This window comes from Serinus canaria, chromosome W, assembly GCF_022539315.1.
Source record: "Serinus canaria isolate serCan28SL12 chromosome W, serCan2020, whole genome shotgun sequence".
Classification (NCBI taxonomy): domain Eukaryota; kingdom Metazoa; phylum Chordata; class Aves; order Passeriformes; family Fringillidae; genus Serinus; species Serinus canaria.
In genome coordinates, this window is record NC_066342.1 from 14,295,185 (window position 1) to 14,317,701 (window position 22,517).

The 22,517-nt window shown below is 40.6% G+C and overlaps 2 protein-coding genes across 2 annotated transcripts in view; both read right to left on the reverse strand.

Annotated features, from left to right (window-relative positions):
* LOC127060961 (F-BAR domain only protein 2-like) overlaps nt 1–22,517 on the reverse strand; it is a 259,614-nt gene that overhangs the window by 72,290 nt on the left and 164,807 nt on the right. The window contains exons 9-14 of the mRNA XM_050986304.1: nt 17,731–17,785; nt 4,348–4,526; nt 3,764–3,775; nt 3,334–3,358; nt 1,925–1,967; nt 1,168–1,262 (exon numbers count right to left, since the gene is read on the reverse strand). Coding sequence (XP_050842261.1) covers nt 1,168–1,262; nt 1,925–1,967; nt 3,334–3,358; nt 3,764–3,775; nt 4,348–4,526; nt 17,731–17,785 — 409 coding nt within the window. The remainder of the gene's footprint in view (nt 1–1,167; nt 1,263–1,924; nt 1,968–3,333; nt 3,359–3,763; nt 3,776–4,347; nt 4,527–17,730; nt 17,786–22,517) is intronic.
* LOC127060975 (uncharacterized) lies at nt 10,041–12,071 on the reverse strand. The gene is made up of 2 exons (XM_050986429.1): nt 10,876–12,071; nt 10,041–10,189 (listed from the first exon to the last, which is right to left on the reverse strand). Exons 1-2 carry the CDS (start codon nt 11,804–11,806, stop codon nt 10,086–10,088), a joined length of 1,035 nt encoding a protein of 344 aa, XP_050842386.1. The 5' UTR covers nt 11,807–12,071; the 3' UTR covers nt 10,041–10,085.

A 22,517-nucleotide genomic window follows, 5' to 3' on the forward strand; every position in this document is an offset into this window, starting at 1 on the left:
TGCAAGTATCCTGTTTATTGGCTTGGGGCAGGACACAGGTGATAGGGTCACCCAGGTAAAAAAGAGGGATTGGAACTCTCACACAGGAAGTTTTATACCCTAGGGGGTGAGGGGCGGGGGAGAGAGAACCGGAGCCAATGGGATGCCACTGGGGAGGGGCGAAGTACCTGTGGGACAGACCAGGTGTGTATAATGGCAGGGTGTGTGAGGGGGAGACCATGTGATGAGGGAGGGGGAAAACCCATCACCAGTGCAACAACTAAATAAACTATTTAGTGCAATACAACAATTATCTGTTTTTGTTTCAGTATCTCCTTTCTTAACTAGTTTTTCAACATCTCCTGCTCTCAGTCTCTTCAACACATGTAGCCGCTTACATGCTATTTTGCCTCCCTTTCCTTTACTGCCTTTTGAACGCAAAAATCAATATTGCCTCTTTCTGCAAACTCCTCCCCCCCTTCAAGACCAAGTTTCCGGAAAGCCAGCCAGTATCCTGCCCACACTAAGATACTCCAAAAACCTGGACCCAAAATTCACACAGTTTCTGCCCCTTTCCCTCCACCTCCCATACTCCTCAGCCTACCCTCTCCTTCCTAATACACCTACTCTCAGGTGGTGCTAGGAACTCCCTCTTAATTCCAGTCTCAGTCCTGCCATTTATTCTCACACACACACCTCCAAACAGATTCATGGTTTCTTACAGGAAACAAGTTAATCACAGGAAAGCTCCACAGTGGCTTTGTGCTGCAGAGGTCAACAGGCTTTCCTGGAAAGAAGAAACCCATCCTTATTCACAGTGCCTATTCAGCATCTCAGATGCTGTGACAAACTCCATCTAATTTACCAACTTTGTAAAAATAGGATTCTGTTCTTTCTCCAGCATAGAGGCTGATAATTTTTTTTTGTAATGAGAGAATGAGAGAAAAAAAGACAAAAGCAAGATTGAATTTTTCTAAGGTTTCTAGTGTTCCCTCTTCCCCCTTGCTCCCTAGCTTGAACACCTGGCATACTGCACTCCAATTGTGTATATTCATAACATAGGATACTGCTTTACAAAGTTCTTTAATTTCAATAGTCAAAGTACATCTCCTTGCAATGATTAAGAAAGCAACAACAGAACATCCCACAGAATATGCAGAAAAGATTTTTTACTATCAAATATTTTACCTGAGGAGGATGAAGATACCAAAGAGGTTGAAGAAGATGATTCAGGAGAGCTGCTAAAGAGTGGATCCCATGACAGAAGGTCACTGTTTCCCCTTCTATAGTAAGTGTTACAATTAGAATATTAATGAAAGATGTATATACTCATAAAAATACAATTACAACTTTGGTAATTCATATTTTGTATTAGTTAGTCTTTGCATTCAAAAATTAAAAGTACTTACAAATTGTAGGTCAGGGAACTGATTTACACATAGGGAAACTATTCAAACTGATAATCGGTGGGAGTTTGTATGTGGATATATTTTATAATGTCAGTAAATTATTTCCATTTTCAACTAGGCATACATCTAGAAATCATTAGTTTCAGTACATCCATCTATGAGCAATGTATATAGCCCTATCCAAATTTGGGACTTGTAATCCTAAACACTTTACAATGGAACAGTATAGATATGATGGAAACTAAATCCATCTTATTTAAAACCTGAAATTTTAAGCAAAGCCAATATTTTGTAGTCACATAATTATAAATATCAATTGACACAGATCAGAATGAAGCAAACACATTAGAAGGGGAAAATGAGTGGATAGAAATCTTCATTGTTACATAATTACTCATTTGCTCTTACAATGCAATAAGCACCTGGCTTAAATTAGCAGTCAACTGATATTTCCAATGAGTCTCAGAGTCTTAGATCAAACTAAGACCAAATTCCCCCAAAATGACACTTGATATAATTTTAAAAATTGAACTTACTCATTAGCTGGAGCAGAAAGCTTTGATTTTGTTAGCTCTTTACCTAAGGAAAAGACACAGCATCATCACCACTCTAAAATAAAAATCTTTCAGCTTTGTTATTTATATTATCTCTGACAATATAAATTCAGATGCTCCTGAAATACCTTCCAAAAGGAGACGACTAAACAGAGCAATGCATTTCAGGAAGAAGTGCTGGTCACTTGAAATTTCTTCCTTAAATTATACTGTTTACATCAATATTATTCTTCAGGAAACCTGGCTTGGTTTCCCACTGAGAAAAACAATGGAGACTAGAGCTCTATCCTCCATCTCCATGGGCATATTTTGTGGATGATACTAAGCATGTGCAGATGGAAGGGTTTTAACAACTTACACAAGAGTAATTTCTATGGATATTCCCCCATACATACTTTGGTTCTTGGACTTGTTTGTCATCACTGTCACAGACAGACTCATCTGTTTCCCAGAACAAGGAACAGCTGAGTATACAAAAAAAAAAAAAAAAAAAAAAAAAAAAAGAAGAGGTCTTTGGCTGGCTATGGAGTTCGGCTGTTCGTCTCTGCTCCCACACACGTAGGATGGTTCTGGCAGGCTGTGCCTCAAAAGATGAGTCTGGGCTCCAGGGTTTTTCGGTCTTCAGAATTGTTTATTATATCTTATCTATAAAGTCCCTTCTCTGCCCGACCGGGATTTGACTAGCACGGCAGCCAAAGGCACTCTGACCTTCCCCAAGGCGGGCACATCTTTTATATCAAAAACTACGTATATCATATTTACTTTTTATCCCCAATACCTATCACCCTCGTCACCGGATACACTCTCACCCTAGACCAATCCCCAAGTGCCAACACCACACCAGAAGATGGACGACAAGAAGAAGAAAGAAGAGCCTTGTGACACGCCCTGATTCCTCCATCTTGTCTCCATAACCCCCCTGTACCAAAACCCCAAAATCTGTAATTTACCCTATAACTACGTTTTCCCTTCACCATTCCCACCCAAGTAATTCCCACAGGTTCCATCTCCTCATACATCGGTGGCACATCCCTAGATGGATCAAAATCAAGCCACCAAGTGCTTTTGGCAACATTCCAAGACCCCCGAGACCCCCAAGGGTTCTCTCGGTAGCTCTGGACATCAGGAGTGATGTGCTGAGCTCCCACAGCTGGCTTCTACTAGCTGCTTTGAAATTTTGACCAAATAACTTATTTTGTCCAGTGAATTTATTGTGAGTCATTCAAAAGCAAATATCATGAAGGTACCTAGAACTGACAAGAGAATTTTTTTTTCTACTTAAAATACAAATAGTTAATAAATTTATTTCTTCAATGATAAAAAAAAAAGTTTTCATGCCATGTTAAAAAACCCTAATGTAAATAGACTAAAAGCTAAATATTCACACTTACTAGATGCATTTTGATTTGGTTGTGCCTGAAACAGAAAAGAATAAATTTCTTTACTAACTGTCAAATAAAACACTTAATAATCCCAGGGTTCTTATTTCAACTCAACTTTCCATGTGTTATTTTGCTTTGAATGCCAGGCAGACCATTTTGGAGCTTGCAGAAGACCAGAACATGAGCCAGGACAGAGCAGCTAGTGCATACCCACCACACACAAAAGGCAGGAATGAAGACTGAAGAGCTGACAAAGACAACAGTATGGCCAAATGCTTTGACAGGCTGGGTCAGTAAAATTAAACAGCTTTTATATCACATAGTATGCCTGAAAGGTAAGCATAGAAACATTCCTAAGGTTTTCCCAATAACTTTCTCACATATTACACTTACTTGGTTTTAATCTAAAAATGTGAATAAAAAGCCATTCTTTACTTACAGAACTGTGTTTCTGATTTCATAATGTGTGTGTGGGGGGGGGGAAAGACAAAAATAATTATTAGTATTTTAATATTAATAATATTTTATTTAAAATCAGAGCCACCTATATTGTGATGTGAATACTGTACTAGCATACTTTAACACTATTTGCAATATCATCCCACAGAATAAAGGATCATTCTGTGGTTTGACAGAATACATACAATAAAGCTGCACTGTAAAAGTTATGTGTATCCACATTATATGATCTGGTTTTAAGGTTTGTATATTACTGAATATGAATTAGTAAACTATGTTAAAAGCCATGCTCAGCTAACTCCATATGTATTCAAATGTCTTGTGGTGGCAACAGCAGGACAAGGACTAAGCACTCCCAAGACTCAAAGTAAAGTTAAAATCTGAGAAGGGGGAATTACTTAGCATGAAATTGCAATAAAGTGTATTAAAGATGACCTAGTGCACAAGAAAAAAAATCATTGAACTTGAATCTAGAATAAATTCTGAACAGTAAAATATATGTAACACAAACAACTCCTTGCCACTTTTCTTCTCGTTAAAAATACAAGGAACAAAATTACTTACAGATATTGCTGGAGAAAGAGCAATGTTCCCTATAGATGCTTTTAATTCATCCAAGGAAGGCATGGTATATTGAGAGCTATTATTTGATTGGATGGGTTTTATTTCTACATGGAACCTCCTGGGTTCATCTTCTTCAGTGTCAGAATCACTGGATGAATAGAAATGGTTCTTTTCAGTATGTTTTTCTCAGTTCAGGTAGAAATACTTAAAATTCAACTCTCTGCTATGTTTCACAATTACTCTCTACAAAATGATCATATTAAGTAAACAACACAGATAAACAATGCTGTCTAAGCTCTTTGTGCACTTTTACAGGCACTTCAATTATATTCACTTGTAGGAATGTGCCCCCTGTTGACGGAGTGACCAAATTATTCTTTGTCTGCTTAAAAAGGCAAAAAGCCCAGAAGTTTCTCTCCTCAATTTGGTACAAAAGACACCTCATAGGACCTTTGGGACTTCACCTCAGACCTGGGGCTGTCCGACTGGACAGAGGCCAAGAGGTCCCACCTAGGTAATTCACTAGAAAAGGATGAGAACAAAATAAAAAATTGCTTTTGTGGGCAAGAACCTCTTGCCCCTGGCTCGGTTTTTCACTGTAAGAGCTTTGTTATTTTGCCTTTTATTAAACCTTTTTCTGTTTCCAACACTGCCTCAGAAGCCCTCCTGCTAATTTTATGCTGTTCAGAGTAGCTGGGCTATCTCAGGTGTGATAGGTTTCTCTGAGAGCTCATAAGACGTGGCTCAAGGAGAAACCCATCATCCACTGATCAAAATACACAATTCAGAGTTAAAATTTAGTTTTTACATTCCATTCATCTTCATTGCAGTATTCTGTTATCCAAGACACAATATTATCTAACTGAATGACTATATATTTAAAAGTATAAAGATAAATGATTTTGCAGAAGCAACACTTCTGTTAAAGTTAGGTTTGTCCTGAGATGACGTTATGATGGTTGTATCCCCATTCGTGTGTTCTGTTTATGCTGGATATTATGTTCTGTGCCTTCAAGACTGGCTCTGAAGAGTAAAAGTTTTGTTTTGGTTTCTTATCAGCCACTCCCCTACAGCTGGCAGGACACAGAGACGGGACAGTACATAGTGCAGCTTTTGCTTTTTGCTTGGCTTTTCACTTTGCTCTCGCTCTTGCTTCTGCTTTGCTTCTGCTTGCTCTTGCTTTTTGCTTCTGCTCATTAGTTAGTTTAGCTAAACAGTCCAAATTTCTTCCTGGACTGTTTCTCCTTTCCTGTTTGGACCTACTCGAACCTGCTCCGGACTGGGACCTGGGAAACACCAAGAGTTTTCACCTTGTGGCCTGCAGCAGCTACCCCAGCGCCAGAGGGACTGATAACAGAGCGACAACCCCAGGAGAGACTTTGTGAATTTGTCATCTTTTTCAGAGCAGTGAGAGTGGTGTCATCTGGTATTGTTCATTTTGTGTGCTGGGGGGTGCTGTGCCTGTTAAATAAACAGGTTCTTTCCACTTCTCTCTGAGGAATCCTTCCTGAACCGGTTGGGGGGAGGGGCCGTGTGGGTTTGCTTTCTGGAGGGGCCCCCTTTTGGAGTTTTTCTCCTAAATTTGCCCTAAACCAGGACAAGGTTAGAAACTATTGGACAATAGTTGATAATTTTTAAGCATGTACTGTTAGTTTGGTTATTATATTGTAAAAAGGGGTTAAAAGGGTAGTTATAAGAAATACAGTACTCAATGTACCGTATTACATCTAAGTAAAGTGCACCAATCCCCAGGGCGAAACGAGCCAGCCTGGACATAACTGTATTGGGCCAATCAAGTGCCTTAAACCTTCATGCAAATGAAAGGATCCAAAAAGAAACCAATCCAAAGGGACAAAAAACAGGATAAAAAGGGGCATCTGACCCACTGAATTTGTTCTGCTCCACCTGGAACATCGGAGACATTTCTGCTGAGAAGACCCAGCACCGGCGTTGCAGCATCCTCGACGGGAATGCTCCTGCTCGGCCCGTGGGCCCCCTTGCTTTAGGCCTTTTTATTATAATAAATGCTGAAATCACTTTTAGTACCGGGACTGTGGTCCCTTTTTTAACACTTCTGTATGTTAAATTTATTATTTCCAAGATTCAATGAAGGATCCTAATGCAGACATGAAAAATGCATGCATTGTAGAAATCCTTTTAAACCAAGTGAGGAAAAGTCCTAGTCTTTCTAATTAGCAATGAAATGCCCATATATCCTTGTTACAGAGAGGAGGGCAGTTTAGAGCTTCGTGGGTGTGACCAAGCTGTTATTCTACACCATCTACATCATCAATGTGGGCTTGGTTCCGGCAAGAAAAGCTGAGACATATACCCAGAAGTGTTCCATCTTCCTTTTCTCGCTCCAGAGGAGGGACTGTCAGCATCAAACCTGCAGATCCCATCCTCTGAGGCCTGCCAGTCCCCCCATCTGTTCTGCCAGGACGCTTTTGCAGGACATGGTGCTGAGGAGAGGCGGCAGCTCCGCTCCCAGTTCAGGTGCTGAAGGGACAGCTCAAAGGCGCAGCTGAGCCCAGTGGGGCAGGGACAGCACAGTGACGTCACCCCGGCATGTCCATTCCCCCCCCCCCCCCCCCAGCAAGACAGAGAGTTAGAGGGGGTAGCGCAAGTAACTGTGCAGGACTGAGCCCAGTGGAGCAGCTGCACTGTCACCAACATGTTCTATGAAAAATCCTTTCCTTAGGATTTTTCTCTCCTGAGAAGCTGGGAGGCCTCAGGAACAAACTGTAAACAATTCTTATCTGCTGCTGTGGAATGCACCAGGTGGATCTGTGATTGGTCTCATCTGGTTGTTTCCAATTAAGGGCCAATAACAGATCACCTGTCCAGACTGTCTCGGTCAGAGATGAGCCTTTGTTATTCATTCCTTTTCGATTCTTAGCTTAGCCTTCTGATGAAATCCTTTCCTCTATTCTTTTAGTATAGTTTTAATATATTATCTATCATAAAATAATAAATCAAGCTTCTGATACATGGAGTCAATTTTCTCGTCTCTTCCCTCATCCTGGGACCCTTGTGGACAATACCACACTGCACAAACCCTACTTGGACAACCTAGTTTCCGAAGGGTTTCTTTGTCCTTGTTTTTTGTTGTTTTCAGGCTGGGGGAAGGGAAACGTTAGCTGGGGGATCTCCCCCACCATCTTGCCTTTGTTTCCTGGTGACTATGTGGCACAGCGTGCAGGAATGCTTGCCATAATGCCTTTGTCTGGGGAAACCACGTGGACGCATAGTACAGGGAGAGTCCACCATCCTCCTTTTCTGTTCCAGGTGGTCAATACCTTTTTGTGGGTAAAATACCTTCTCTTTTTTTTATACTTTCACGATTAATATTGCTGTTGATATTGTGCGTGTTGTTTTGCGGAGAAAATAAAAAACTCCACAACTTTGTGAAAGTTGTAAAGCCGGTATGTTTATTGCAGCGCTGGACGCATGCGGGGATTACTCCCCTTAAAAGGCATGTGTACCTCTGGGATCTTCAGGTCTCCTTTTTATCTTTCTCCCCAAATACATATGCATACAGTTTCACAATAGGTTCATACATATTCATTTTACACACTTTGCGTGACATTTATTGCTAGTTCTTTTGTTATCAGAAAAAATTCTTAGGCCAAGTTGACCCGTCTCCCCCTCCCTTATCTCTGCCCTTCACTGGTGCAATTTTCTGAGTTCAGACTAAACAGCTAAGATTCCAAGGCTTAACTAAAAGATGTACATTTAACCTAAATCAAAAGGATTTCTACCCTGGAACCTGGAAAATTTCTACTCTGTCTCATTCCCCCCTTTCCTAGAAAATAAGTAAATTCTTTTACTTAATGCAGACCCCTACGACAATAGGTGTCTCCCAATGCTTTGCCATGTACATTTGATAGGGATGTTAACATAGCTACTCGCTGCAGTATTCTCCAGTTCCAAATTAGTAAAATAATGGATAATCTTAAACTTGACACAACTTATTCACTGGGGCCAAGTATAAAAAATTACACCCGATAATCTTAACAAAATTACAAATACAAAAGTTAGGATGATTTCTGCCAGACAAAATAACATCATTGTTATCAATCTCTACAGTAGCACAAACAGTTCTCAGGCACACACAACCTTTACCAATATATACGAGCACAGTTTTCTGATCAGTGACTGGATGAATTTCAAAGTGGCAAATACTTTGTTCAGTGTCTAGACACACATCTTGGGCATTATTAGTATTGCTTTTGCAGATGAATCCTAGCTGTTCTCCAGTAATGCAGGACTCTAAGTTTACTGTTTGCCATTTTTCATTCACTTTTCGTGCCCACACTCTATGTTCTGAAGGGTAAAGTACTGTTTTTTCATGATTTATTCCTAATGCAATGATGGGGTGAATAATGTAGATAGTAGCATTACGTATGGTAGGCACAAAGGCAGTAGCTACGTTAGAAGTAGGATCATAGGTGAAATTTACCATAGTCCACCAGGATTGAAACTTCTTTTCAAAATCAATCGCATTATCTCAGACAACTTTCCGAATTTCAGCTGGAAAATTACCTTCACTCCCTTCCCGTATGATCAGGGCTGCTGTTGCCTGCATCTATAACTGTGCTTGTATACAACTGAAAGCTAAAGACACATTATCTTGAACTGCACTAAGTGCTTCTACTATTAACCTGTGGTCTTGGTCTCTTGCCTTTTCCCACTTTGGCAGTACTTTTGAAATCTGCCACTGGCTAGTTCCTAATGCCAATAGGGATGACTGTAAAGGCTGTTTCAATTTTGTTAGGCCACTTGCTGCAGCAGACAGCTTATTCATCAGTATTTCTGAATCAATTCCATTTAGGACTCCTAATCCTGTCCCTAGTATCCCAGTTAGATCCTTTCTTACTCTGCTCTTGAGGCTTACCTGTCTTTGTAACCATGTTGCCCAGCCCTCAAAGGATGTTCTTAGGAAAGAGGAGCAGGCTGGTTGGATTTTTGAGATGTTAATTTGCATTAGCAACTCAACACGTTTGAGAGACCATTCTGGATTGAACAGCAGTTGTTGTTCACCCACATTTCTCACTACGTAGGGGCTTATTTCATTCACTTCAGGTTTAAGTTTGGGTTGAGTCTCAGCTATTCGAGTACTAGTATGGGTTGTATAAGGTCCTGCTGTTGTGAAAAGTGCAGTGTCTATTTTAAACCTAAATGAGAATCCAGTAGCATCCCGAGCCCAAAGGCAAGTCACTTCTACAGGCTGTATCAGGGTGAAATTACACCAACAGTCTGATTCACTTAGGCTATCACAAACTTCCTGGTGCCTGTATATGGGAGAGGTTGAGACACTAATTGCATCTGGTCTCTCATGAGTTGTCCCATTGATCATTCGGCATGCTATCTTGATTTCTTCTCCTCTGATTCCTTGAAGTGTCCACAGTTCTCGTTCCTGCCACTCCTGCTCCTCATATACCTGATCCCCATTAATTACTACAGTGGATAGGTTTAAGTCTTTTATCTCAGAAAATTCTCCCATGGATCCAGTATACTGATTAAAAGCCTGAGACCAAGGCCATTCAGCATAACTTCGAGTAAAGGTACTCTCTAATTCTAAGACTTCAGTTATAAATATATACAAAATAATTCTGCAAGTGAAAGTATGAACCACTCCCGACTGCAATATACTCATTTTTGCCCGTGTACGCTTTAGTCTCAGTTCATTGTCTCTTGATGTCACTCTCCAAGGGGGCTTCTGGGGCCTTCTTCACTCAAGAGTGATGGATCCAGGCATTCTGCTCCTTGATCTTGATTGTAGTGAAGGTGGTGAGAAGCACCTGGAACGGTCCCTCCCACTGTGGTTCCAAAGTTTTCTCTGTAAGAGACTTAACATATACATAATCTCTAGGCTGTATTTTATGTACTGGCCCGTCTAGCTCCCTGCTCCGAGCTCCAGCCACGTGTTTGCACTACTTTGGAAATGAAATGTGATTCTCTATCTGAGGATATTGTGGCTGGAACTCAGAAGCGTGGTATTATTTCTTGTAATAACACTCTGGTCACCTCTCGAGCTTTGACAGTTCTGGTGGGGAATGCTTCTGGCCACCCTGAAAATGTATCTGTTAATACCAATAAACACCAATACCCCCCTTTCCCTGGGAGTTCTGAAAAGTCAATTTGCCACTGCTGTCCAGGCCCATGGCCTCTCCCAATCTGACCGAGTTTCGGCTTGGGAGCATTTTTGGGGTTAGTCTGGAGGCAAAGATCACACTGTCGGGTCACCTGAGTAATAGTGGCATATAAATTCCTAGCAACTATTCTTTCAATCAAGTAGGTGTATAGGGCATCTATTCCCCAGTGTGCTTTCTGGTGCTCTTCCCTTACTAGTGACCACAATAAATGGGAAGGGATTACCAGCTTCTTTTCAATGGTAGCCCACCCTTCTTGGTTATATGTCCCTTTTTGATCTTCAATTAATTTTCTATCTCTTATTATATTCTGGCTTACCTTCAAGGGAAATTTGTCCATCTGGAATTAGGGCTCCTTCAATAGTTACCTCACCTTTTGCTGCTTCCTTTGCCTCTCTATCCGCCAGCTCATTTCCTTCTTCCAATTCTGAGCTCACTCTTTGGTGTGCCTTGATATGCATAATTGCTACCTTTTCAGGCAGCTGAACTGCTTCCAACAGCTGGATTATCTCTTGTGCATCTTTGATGTTCTTTCCCTGTGAGGTCAGAAGTCCCCTCTCTTTCCAGATGGCTCCATGTGCATGCACTACTCCGAATGCATACCTCGAGTCTGTGTAGATGTTTATCTTCTTTCCTTTTGCCATTTCTAAGGCACGGGTCAGGGCAATTATCTCGGCCTTCTGTGCAGAGGTGCCTGTTGGTAAGGGTCCGGATTCTATTACCTCTCTGCAGGTGGTCACTGCATACCCAGCATGTCGCTTTCCATTGGCAACGTAGCTACTCCCGTCAGTGAACCAGGTCTCTGCATCGTCCAAAGGAGTGTCCTTTAAGTCTGGGCGGCTGGAGTAGGTAGCTTCAATGGTCTCCAGGCAATCGTGGTGCACTGCTTCCCCTTGATTTCCACTGAGAAAGGAAGCTGGGTTGACAATATTAGTCACCACTATTTCTACATCATCTTGCTCTACCATGATGGCCTGGTATTTCAGGAACCTCTGTGGTGAAAGCCAATGGCCACCCTTTACTTCCAGTACTGTGGACACTGTATGGGACACTAGCACAGTCATTCTTTGTCCCAGGGTAAACTTGCGTGCCTCCTGAATATTCAGCACGACTGCTGCTACAGCTCTGAGGCAACCTGGCCATCCTTTGGCTGTTGCATCTAGTTGCTTGGAGAAGTAAGCAACTGCCCTCCGGTATGGACCCAAGTCCTGGGCCAGTATTCCCAAGGCAATTCCCTGTTTTTCATGGGAAAATAGAAAGAATGGTTTACTTACATCTGGAAGTCCCAGGGCTGGAGCTGACATGAGGGCACCTCTTTAGCTGGTGAAAGGCCCGTGTGGCTTCTTTCGTCCACTGGAGATCTCTGTTTCCATTGGCAATAAGAGCATAGAGGGGTTTGACGAGCAGTCCATAATTATAAACCCACAGCCGGCACCACCCTGCCATGCCCAAGAAGGTTCGGAGTTCTTTTATTGTCTGGGGTTTTGGGGTTTGGCATATGGCTTCCTTGTGAGCCTGCCCTAGAGTCCGTTGCCCAGCACTCACCTCATACCCCAGGCAGATTACTTTCGGTTTCACTACCTGTGACTTTTTCTTTGATACTCTGTATCCCTGGAGTCCTAGGAAATTCAAAAGGCTTACCATCCAGGCCACACGTGCTTCCTTCGTCTGAGTGGCTACTAGAGGGTCATCCACGTACTGCAACAGCCTTCCTTCTTCTTGTGGAGCTTCTCAGGACTCCAGATCTTTTGCAAGTTGCTCCCAAACAAAGTGGGGGAATTTTGAAGTCTTGAGGCACATGGACTATGTGAGCTGGGTTTTGCACTGCTTTCAGGGCTTTCTCATTTGAATGCAAAAATTTTCTGGCTGGCTTTGTGGATAGGGAGGCAAAAGAAGGCATCTTTCAGGTCTAAAACAGTAAACCAGGTTAGCTCAGGTGTTAAACAAGTTAGTAAAGTATATGGATTTGCTACTACAGGGTATAAATTCCTTGTTATCTTATTGACAGCCCTCAATCCAGTACCATTGATTATTGGGCTGATTTCTTCCCTATCTTCTTTTCAGGGGGTACTGCTTAATTCTCACTGGTTGTGTTCCTTTCTTAAGCCTTTTTACTATGAAGGGGTGCATTCTTCACCCTCCCTGGTACAGCAGAAGCCTATACTTCTGAAAATACTTGTTCTAATATCTCTTTACTAATTTCTTTCTTAATTTCAATGGCTGTCAATGTTAAGCCTAACATCTTTATATCATTTGCCTCCAGAGTAACCCCCCCCATTTGAGAATGTTTAGAGAATTGGGCATATACAAAAGCTTCTAAGTACACATGTTACTTCAAAGATTTGCAAAAGTATGCCTTCTCAGACTGGTCAGTTGTTCCCCACACTATAACACAATGGTTCTCCACAGGTACTAAAGCTTTATTTAAAACTGAATATACAGCTCCTGTAACAACTAAAATTTCACCCTTTTCCTTTTTCTGGTCTCACTGCCTCTCGAAGAGGGGTTTGTTACCTCCTAGTTCTGGATGAACTGCCAGGAGGGGGATGGGTGCCAATGGGTATACCTTTGGAGCCTGAGTCCTCTTCCCTTTTGGGGAATTCCTCCTTATCCTCTTTTACTTTAGGAGGAGTCTTTAATAAATTATAAGTACTTATTTTGCGAGCTGTAATCGCTTTGCATTTCAGTATGATAAACTTTCTCTGACTTCATACATTGCTATCTTATGCTGCATGCTGAACAACATGTTTCATTTGCTTTCTCTTTGCTTTGTTTTCTTTTTCAAGGGCTAACACCAGTAGGTCAGAGGGAGCTCTGAACCGACAGTTACTCTGCCATTCTGGGTGAAGTCTTAAAATAAAACTACATCAACATATGGGACTTTATTTCATTTCCTTTCTTATTTTAAAATAGCATTAACTATAATAAGGTATTATAAATCCTTTTTTCCTGAGCCGCCCCTACTGGCAGCTTTCTCCCAGTGAGCCCCTCCCAAAGAGGCTAGTTCAGGAACTTTGCTCTGGTTAGTTCTCATTTTCTCTTTATACTATCTAGTTTCTACCCAAGCCTCACAGTGTCCTCTTTTCTCAGTTTTTCCACACACACAGACCTTCAGGTGGCAGGCATTAGATGTGATCCTCCACACTTAAGGCACAGAAATCTGCATTGCACACAAGGTGCCAGCTTCTCAATGCACCAAAAGCTCTCAGGAATTGCTTGCAGACTATTCCGTTTATCGCGTCGGCGTTTATCACTTAACCTCTACGGCGGGCTGTTTTCAGTTCAAACTTACTATATTACTCACTGAAGTCTCATAAACTCATTCATCTCTTCTATCTAAACTTTGTTTTACAAAATTTCAGGTTTTTTTAGTTCTCTTCTCTCACAATCTAATTCAAGCATTTTTACTGACACTCACTTTACTGCCTTGCAATAGGCTGTGCCTATTACAGCAAAAATTTTGATATGCCCACAAACACAGACACACACCACTCCCCCCCTTATCTCAAATTCACAAGTCTGGGCTGGAATTGCTGTGGGGGGGGGAATTCTTGGAATTCCTTTAGTTCTTTTTACCACAGTTAAACATAAATCACCATATCCTAGTTCCTCTGTGTAAAATGCTACATTTGTTGCAAACAAAATCCTAAAATCTCCACAAACACCACTATACAATTCGAGCATCAAATTACCACAATGTGGGGGGAAGAACCACACAGACTCACCAGGAAAGGGCATATATCTCAAAGTGCCCACTTTTCTCAACACAACACAGCATACAATACAGTTCAGCATTTACCCACAGGAGTTTCCTCTGGTCTTCACACACTCTGGACACAATCAAAATAACAGCACACAGCAAAATTCTAAAGTCTAACTACCAGGGCAGAGGAACTCCCTGAGCTCATACTCACAGTTAAAATGTGCCCGATCTACACAAATCACTACCTTTAAACACAATACACATCTTGACCAACATTTCTCCACTTGTTCCACTTCACCGCAGGGCACTCCCTGCCCCATAGCCTGCCCTGGCTGGTACCTCAGGCCTCACTCGGCCCCTTCAGTCGCGGGTAGAAACTCCCCTGCACTGTAGATATACTCCTTTCGTACACCATGCACTCACACAATTACAAACACACACAATGCATGAACTAAACAGCAATACAGTGTCCGGACACCACACACACGCACGAGTTCACTCGAACCCACCCCCAGGGTTACTAGCGGCCGCTCTATCGGACAGTGAACTCTCGCCTCTCAGTCGGCCGCTCTATCGGACAGTGAACTCTCGCCTCTCAGTCGCTCTATTGACTGGTCTGCCTGCAGGCACAGGCTGAGCACTCAGATGTCTCTGAGTGACTTATTCAGCCTTCCTATCTCCTGGGGGCCCTCTTAATACATACCGAATCCTCCGCACGCCAGCAGGTCCTTGTCTGTCTCCGCAGAAGGCAAAGTGGACAGCGGAGCTCCTCCGGGAAGGTCCCGGGGCACGCCTAGGAGGTCCCTCTATCCCTCCTGCCCTGCGGGGACAGACACAGAATCTCCTGGCTGGCTCGCCAAAATGTTTTGCGGAGAAAATAAAAAACTCCACAACTTTGTAAAAGTTGTAAAGCCGGTATGTTTATTGCAGCGCTGGACGCATGCGGAGATTACTCCCCTTAAAAGGCATGTGTACCTCTGGGATCTTCAGGTCTCCTTTTTATCCTTCTCCCCAAATACATATGCATACAGTTTCACAATAGGTTCATACATATTCATTTTACACACTTTGCGTGACATTTAGCGCTAGTTCTTTTGTTATCAGAAAAAATTCTTAGGCCAAGTTGACCCGTCTCTCCCCCCCTTATCTCTGCCCTTCACTGGTGCAATTTTCTGAGTTCAGACTAAACAGCTAAGATTCCAAGGCTTAACTAAAAGATGTACATTTAACCTAAATCAAAAGGATTTCTACCCTGGAACCTGGAAAATTTCTACTCTGTCTCAGTGTCTTATTCTATTTCTTTGTGCTTTTAGTAAATCATTATTTCAAAACATAATCTCTCTTTTTGTCCCCCCCTTACTGGAAGGGGTGGGGCTAGGGGAATTTAATTCCCTGCTGGTGTTATAATCAGTATGCCATGGTACTTGTACCAAGCATAACAGTAGAGGAAGACGCAGCCACCATTACTTGCCCTTTTATGCAGAGGCACTGAAAATTTTGCAGCAAAGGATGCCAGTTACATGGAAGGATGCATGGTAAAGTAAACCCCATCATTCACTCAAAGCCCTATCATCCTTGCAAAAAAACCAAAACAGAATGACAACTCAGCCCTCAAAATAAGCAAAATATACAGATGAATTTAGCCTTGGTTCTTTATATGGACAGCAACTGCACTCAACAAAAGCTCTCAAAGGCCTATGCTAAGTCTTAAAAGATGCAGCTGTTTTGACAAGAAACAAGTTGAAACTTTTCCTCTGCTGAAAGAGAAGTATCTTGCCACCTAGTGGAAGCATGCATATTCTATAACTCACTTCTGTTATTTTCACTTGGAAATATGCCACCCATTTGAACGAAATCTCTTGAAAATACTCCCTGACAAAGATTAAACCCCTTAACCCTAAAGGCATTCAAAATCCAATTCAACTGAAAGAAACCCTGAGATGTGGTGAGGAAAAAGTCAAATGTCTTCATCTTACAGTCTATCTGCCTCACAAAATGGATCATAACTGGAAAAGCAAATTTTAAAAGACAAGTGATTTTTCATTCCACCAAAAACTTCCTTGCCTTGAAAGCAATTACCGAGTTTCGGTATTAATTTCCTACAAATCAGGTGGCTCTTGTAAGGTACCATGAGCTGGCCACTGAGGTATTAAGTCTAATACTTACTGACAAAAATCAATTTAGACCTGAATGCCATGAACTGAAAGGTCAGTCAGCAATTTTTAGGGTGAGTGTTTTTTGAACACTTAAGACTGGCCTGATTAAGACTGACTTAATGTCCTCTAACAAATAATCTCAAGAGCTCCCATCAAAATAATAAATATCCACTCTTGGAGGCTAAGGCAGGAAATGAGGAAGGAAACTGATGATTTTGTGAATCTGTTCAAGATTTTCAGAAGCTGAAGTACTACCTGGCTGACAGGAATTGCAAACCACTGAGCTTTTTCACTATATCTATGGCCTTTTCCATTGCTTCATGACAAAAAGGATACTGGATAAAAGGAAATTCAGGTGAATCACTTTAAAAGCATGAATGTTATTCACTCCTACCTCCATTTTGTAAAAAATGTAAAGCATGAAATAATGCACCCTTCCAGAACTGGATAATAGTCTTTTGCTTTTATACCAATTATGCAAATAAGAGATAACGTGAATTATTTTTATCAGTACAGGAACCTTCACTGGGGGCAACAGAGGCATTTGGCAAAGGTGATGAGAACAGAGAAGTTATGATGATCGAGTGGCCTACTTTAAGGTGCTCTCAACTAGTTAAAAGTTTACACAATTTAAAGTAATTGCAAAGTGTACGTTTAACTTTTATTTTATCTGTTGTCCCCTGAAAAATCAGTGAATACGCTTCCAAAATCTAGCTAACTTGCTAACATATTAGGTTTGCTTAGATCTTCATCAGTCTTCCTAGCTCTTAAGTAGGGATTCCCTCTGTTTCTGATGGAACAAAAAAAAGGGGAAATCCATTTTAAAAGAAGAGACTCATAAGAAAAATCTGTTTTATCATTAAAAATACCATAAAAGCTATAAGCACCAATTAGAAACAGCTTGATACTTCATTAATTAACAGAAATCCTATTTCTAGACTGCTGGACCTTCCAGTCTTTTTAACAGTGTTATTAAAAAGTGGGAAAGGCACAGATATACAACAAAAAGCCATTTAATATGCTTAAAAGAGTTAAAAAGCTGTACTTTACACACTCTCTGAAAGCTTCTCATAGAAAAAGATCTGCATGGTTACCTTAAAGTTTTTGTTGTGGATTTTTTTACTGTCAGACAGAAGTTTTTCTCCTAAAGTTCCTCAGACAACTGATTAAGCCTTTAACATTTGCACGCATAAAATCTAAACTAGAAAAAATTTGGTGCAATTTGCAGACGCTTTGAACATAAGCCTACAAGCTTGCAACATAAGCATATCATTCATCTTCCTTACTTAACACTTTAATGAGTACTTCCCCATCCCAAATAATTGTAATAACAGGAAAGAACTTGGCACAATAATAGCAAAAAGGATATCCTGTGATGCTTCTGGTTTAATGCTGTATCCTTCATCATCTACATCAGGAATGTTCTAAAAAAAACCATCAAAAATGATGGTATTGAGAAATAAAATATATGCTGTTTTTACATCAATCTGAATTTTATATCATTGACAAATAAAAATTTGATTATAACACCTCCTAAAAATTTCTGTAATGCATTAATAATTATTAAAATTGTCTCAAGTTATGCTCTATAGTTCACAAGAAGTGTGACATATATCTCAGGAACACAATGCAACAAAACAATCTCCAAATTTCCTATGAAAACTGTCACGTTTTAATGCATCTGCTTTTACTGGTATTCTATCAAAAAGGCCGTAAATCAACAGACGCATTTTAACTTTACAAATGAGTGTTAAGTGAGCCTACAATGCTCTTAGCCCCAAATATTTTCCCAATTTCTACTTCTAATTCTTTCAGCTAAGTCACTAAGACTGACGGTGCAGGAGGATAACCTATTCTAAATACTAGTCAGTACTTTAATAAGTGAATAAAAACATTCCAGGTTATACTGATTGCAACTTCCTGTCTCCCCCTTGAAAAGAAAAGACAGCAAGCCTGTAGTGTTGCTTTAGCAAAGAATATCCACATTCATTAAAAGGCATGGATGAACCTTTAAATACAAAAGCTCAAAATCAGGTTCCAAAGTTTTTGTTTGCACATCTCCAGCACTGTCCTGGATATTTAAAGCTAATAAGCACCTGAGAACTTGAAACTAGTTCAGTTTTTCAGTTCTTGCAGGCAATTAAATATAAACTGAAGAAAATGATATTTAAAATAATTTTGAACTCTTAGCTAAACACTTAGTTTGATAAAAATGCTTTGGGACAGAAAGAAACAAGTCTCTAATATGGTCATCTAAATTTCAAAAATGTGCAAAACCCCACACTTCTGTATATTATATATAAGCGGATATACTTGGATTCACAGATACTTTTCCCATTCAGAACAGAAAAATAAAATCCCACTCATAATTTCATGACTTTGCATGTATAGTTAGTCTATATGAACTGCTGAGATGCTACAGCAAGTTTATTATGAAAAAAACCTCAGATGTCTTCAAATTTCTCTAGTTATAAATTTCTTATAAAAATGGCAAAGGGTAGAAGAAATATTTAATGTACCTCTGTAATGATGGCAACAACAAATTGTGTCACATACAAGTAAAATGGTACTTTAAAATCTTATTTAACAAGTTAAGTAGTAATTTCAAAATATTATTTTCAATATTTTGAACAGTTGAACATTTCTGCTTCCTGAAACATTAAAATTTTATTTGCAAATCTAAATTTTGTAACAGCAGTAGAAAACACAGCCCTTCAGGTGAGATACATAATCACAAATCTCATATTAATGAAGGCATATACATTTACTTGACTAATTCCTACTCCCTTCTTCACACTCCTACAAAGACAGAACCATATGTTATATGGTGGATCACAGTGCATCTTTTAAGTACCAGGCACACAAAACAGACAAGACCTGATTTGCCTATGTTTTGGATTTGCATGGCCTGGTTTTTAGAGTTGGGGGGGCTACAGGGGTGGCATCTGTGAGAAGCTGGGATTCCTCTGTATCCCATGGTGATGACCATGGTGAAGCAGTCTGTCCCCCTGCAGCCAATGGAGGTCCATAGGGGATGCAGAGATCCACCTGCAGCCCATGGAAGAGCCCCACGCCAGAGCAGGTAGATGCCTGAGAGGAGGCTGTGACCCTGTGGGAGGCCTGTGGAGAGAGGAGTCCTTGCTGGAGAAGCCTGTCCTTGAAGGACTGCACCCCATGGAAGTGACCCATGCTGCAGCAGTTTGAAGAGGACTGTTGCCCATGGGATGGACTCACATCGCAGCAGTTCACAAAGAGCTGTTGCTAGTAAGATGGACTCATGATGGAGAAGTTCACAGCGAACTGTCTCCCATGGGAGGGATCCCATGGTGCAGCAGGGGAAGGAATTCACAGAATTCACAGAATGACTAGGTTGGAGGAGACCTTAAAGATCATTGAGTCCAACCCATGCCCTAACACCTCAACTAAACCATGGCATCAAATGCCATATCCAGTCTTTTTTTAACACATCCGGGGATGGTGACTCTACCACCTCCCCAGGCAGACCATTCCAGAACTTTATGACTCTTTCAGTGAAAAACTTTTTCCTAATATCCAACCTATATTTCCCTTGACACAGCTTGAGACTGTGACCTCTGGTTCTGCCAGTTGCTGCCTGGTGAAAGAGACCAACCCCCATCTGACTACAGCCACCTTTCAGGAAGTTGTAGAGAGTGATAAAGTCACCTCTGAGTCTCCTTTTCTCCAGGCTAAACAACCCCAGCTCCCTCAGTCATTCCTCATAGGGCTTGTGTTCCAAGCCCCTCACCAGCCTCATTGCCCTCCTCTGGATGTGCTTAAGCGTCTCAACATCCTTCCTAAACTGAGTGGCCCAGAACTGGACTCAGTACTCAAGGTGCAGCCTCACCAGTGCTTAGTATAGGGAAAGGATGACCTCCCTGGTCCTGCTGGCCACACTATTCCTGATACAGGCCAGGATGCCATTGGCCTTCTTGGCCACTAGGGCACACTGCTGGCTCATGTTCAGCTGGCTGTCAACCAGTACGCCCAGGTCCTTTTCCACCTGGGCACTGTCCAGACACACCGTCCCCTGCCTATAATGTTGCAGGGGGTTATTGTGGCCAAAATTCAGGACTTGGCACTTGGATTAATTAAACTTCATCCTGTTAGACTCTGCTCATCCATTCAACCATTCCAGGTCTCTCTGCAGAGCCCTCCTACCCATCAACAGATCAACGCATGATCCTAGCTTAGTGTCGTCTGCAAACTTACTAATGAAAGACTCAATCCCCTCATCCATGTTATCAATAAAAATATTGAACAGAACTGGCCCCAGCACAGACCCCTGAGGGACACCACTGGTGACTGGCTGCCAGCTGGACTCCTGTCCCTGAGCAGTGAGAGAAGCCACAAGTGATGAACTGACCATAACCCACATTCCTAGTCTCCCTGCACCATTGATGGGAGGAAGTAGAGCTGGGAAGGAGGGAGGGGTGGGGGGAAGGTGTTTTTAAGGCTTTGTTTTACTTTTCATTATTCTGCTGTGATTTTGTTAGTAATCTGGCTATGGAGGGGAGTGATAGAGCAGCTTTGATGGGTGCCTGGCATCTGGCCAGCATCAACTCACTACAGCCTACAGCGCTGAATGGAGAAAAAAACCCCACAATCTTCTTGTATATACATGTCATTTTGAACTTCATGATGAGATGATCTTTGCAAATTTTGTGTTTCTGGAAGAAGTAGTTATTAATATGATTTGGGATTAAGGTCTAGCCCCCTACCCAAACATGTTATTTGTAGTATTTCTAGCAAAAATAAGCTCAATATGGATTTGACTTGAACTGTCTAGAAGTCACTGGAAAGGTGGACTTCTTCCAAAGAAGGTTTCACATTCTCAGACATTATATCAAGCAATTAAACATATAACAATAACTCCTGTAGTTTTCCCTATGTTTGCAGATGCAATACAACACATTATTGATTAAGTTATTATATAGTTCTAAATATACATAAAATCTGTAGGGTTTATAACTCTGTCTTTGAATTAGCATGGTCTAAAAAATTTCTGGGGTGAATAACTTTTTAAAGAAATAAGACATAAGGACATAAAAAAGTAAAACCGCCTATACAAAAAGCATGAGGACTGAGCATTCTATTCCTAAAACTTATTTATAGAGTTTCAGTCAATACTTTGACTCGGTTTCCTTGCTCTGTTCCTTTTGGCATCCAAAAAGCAATGGAAGGAACCACACCATAGCCATGCTATATTAAGACTGAAAAATGAAACAGAATGGAAATCTTAAATTAAAAGACAAGAAAAATGAAAAACATTTGAAATGGGACCTCCTAGAAGAGGATTTTCTAGAGGATCTAGAAAGTATTTTTTCAACCATATATAATTACATCTAGACAAAACAATTAAATTATCATATAGTGTGCCTCATGCAGTCAGAAAGAATGTTAGACACATTTACAGTTGAGTTTGTTAATGGTTTTTTTAAATGTAGAGACCAAAATAAGCAAGGAAGAAATAAACATTGCACATCAAATCCAGGTATGTTTCACTCCAATGACTCAACCTGAACAGTCAAAAGACATTATTTCTGTAAAGAAACTGATAATGTTAGGGATTATTTGAAATTTACTCTATTTTAAACATACCTAATTAATGTGTTCTAAGTCAAGATGACTTTGTATAGGATAAAATAACTGTCTCAAATGATGCTTATAAGGCTATTCATGCACATTGAGTTCTATTGTGTGACAAAACTTAGTTTTCCTTATTTAGAAGAATGGAAACCAAGTTTCTCAAAATAAGTTTTAATATTAGGTAGTAAAACTCCCAGATATTAAATGCAAAGAAAAATACCCACAAAGCAGGTGAGCTTGCAAACCTAAATTATTTAATATAATTTGCATCTAATTAAAAAAACTGAAAACCAAATCAGTCCGTAAAAGGACACATAAATAATTCTGTAAATTATTCCCTACTCTAGCTATTAAAAAGAAAATGCTAAATTAAGGAAATAAAAAAGCATTAACACATTAATTTCATTTGCAACTATTATTTGAATTCAATAAATAAATTCTAAGACTCATCATAGATCAAACTGAGGCCAATGAAAAACAGACCATGAATAAAGTGCACTGAGATACTGCATTTCAAGCCATATTTAAAAACATATATTCCTACACACT

Excerpts from the sequence above, each read along its gene's own strand:
- LOC127060975 (XM_050986429.1), bottom strand. The coding sequence starts at position 11,806 with ATGTCAGCTCCAGCCCTGGGACTTCCAGATGTAAGTAAACCATTCTTT. Across the intron at positions 10,190-10,875 it reads GGCAAAGGAAGCAGCAAAAG|AGAAAACTTTGGAACCACAG; the intron begins GTGAGGTAACTA and ends AGTCTCTTACAG.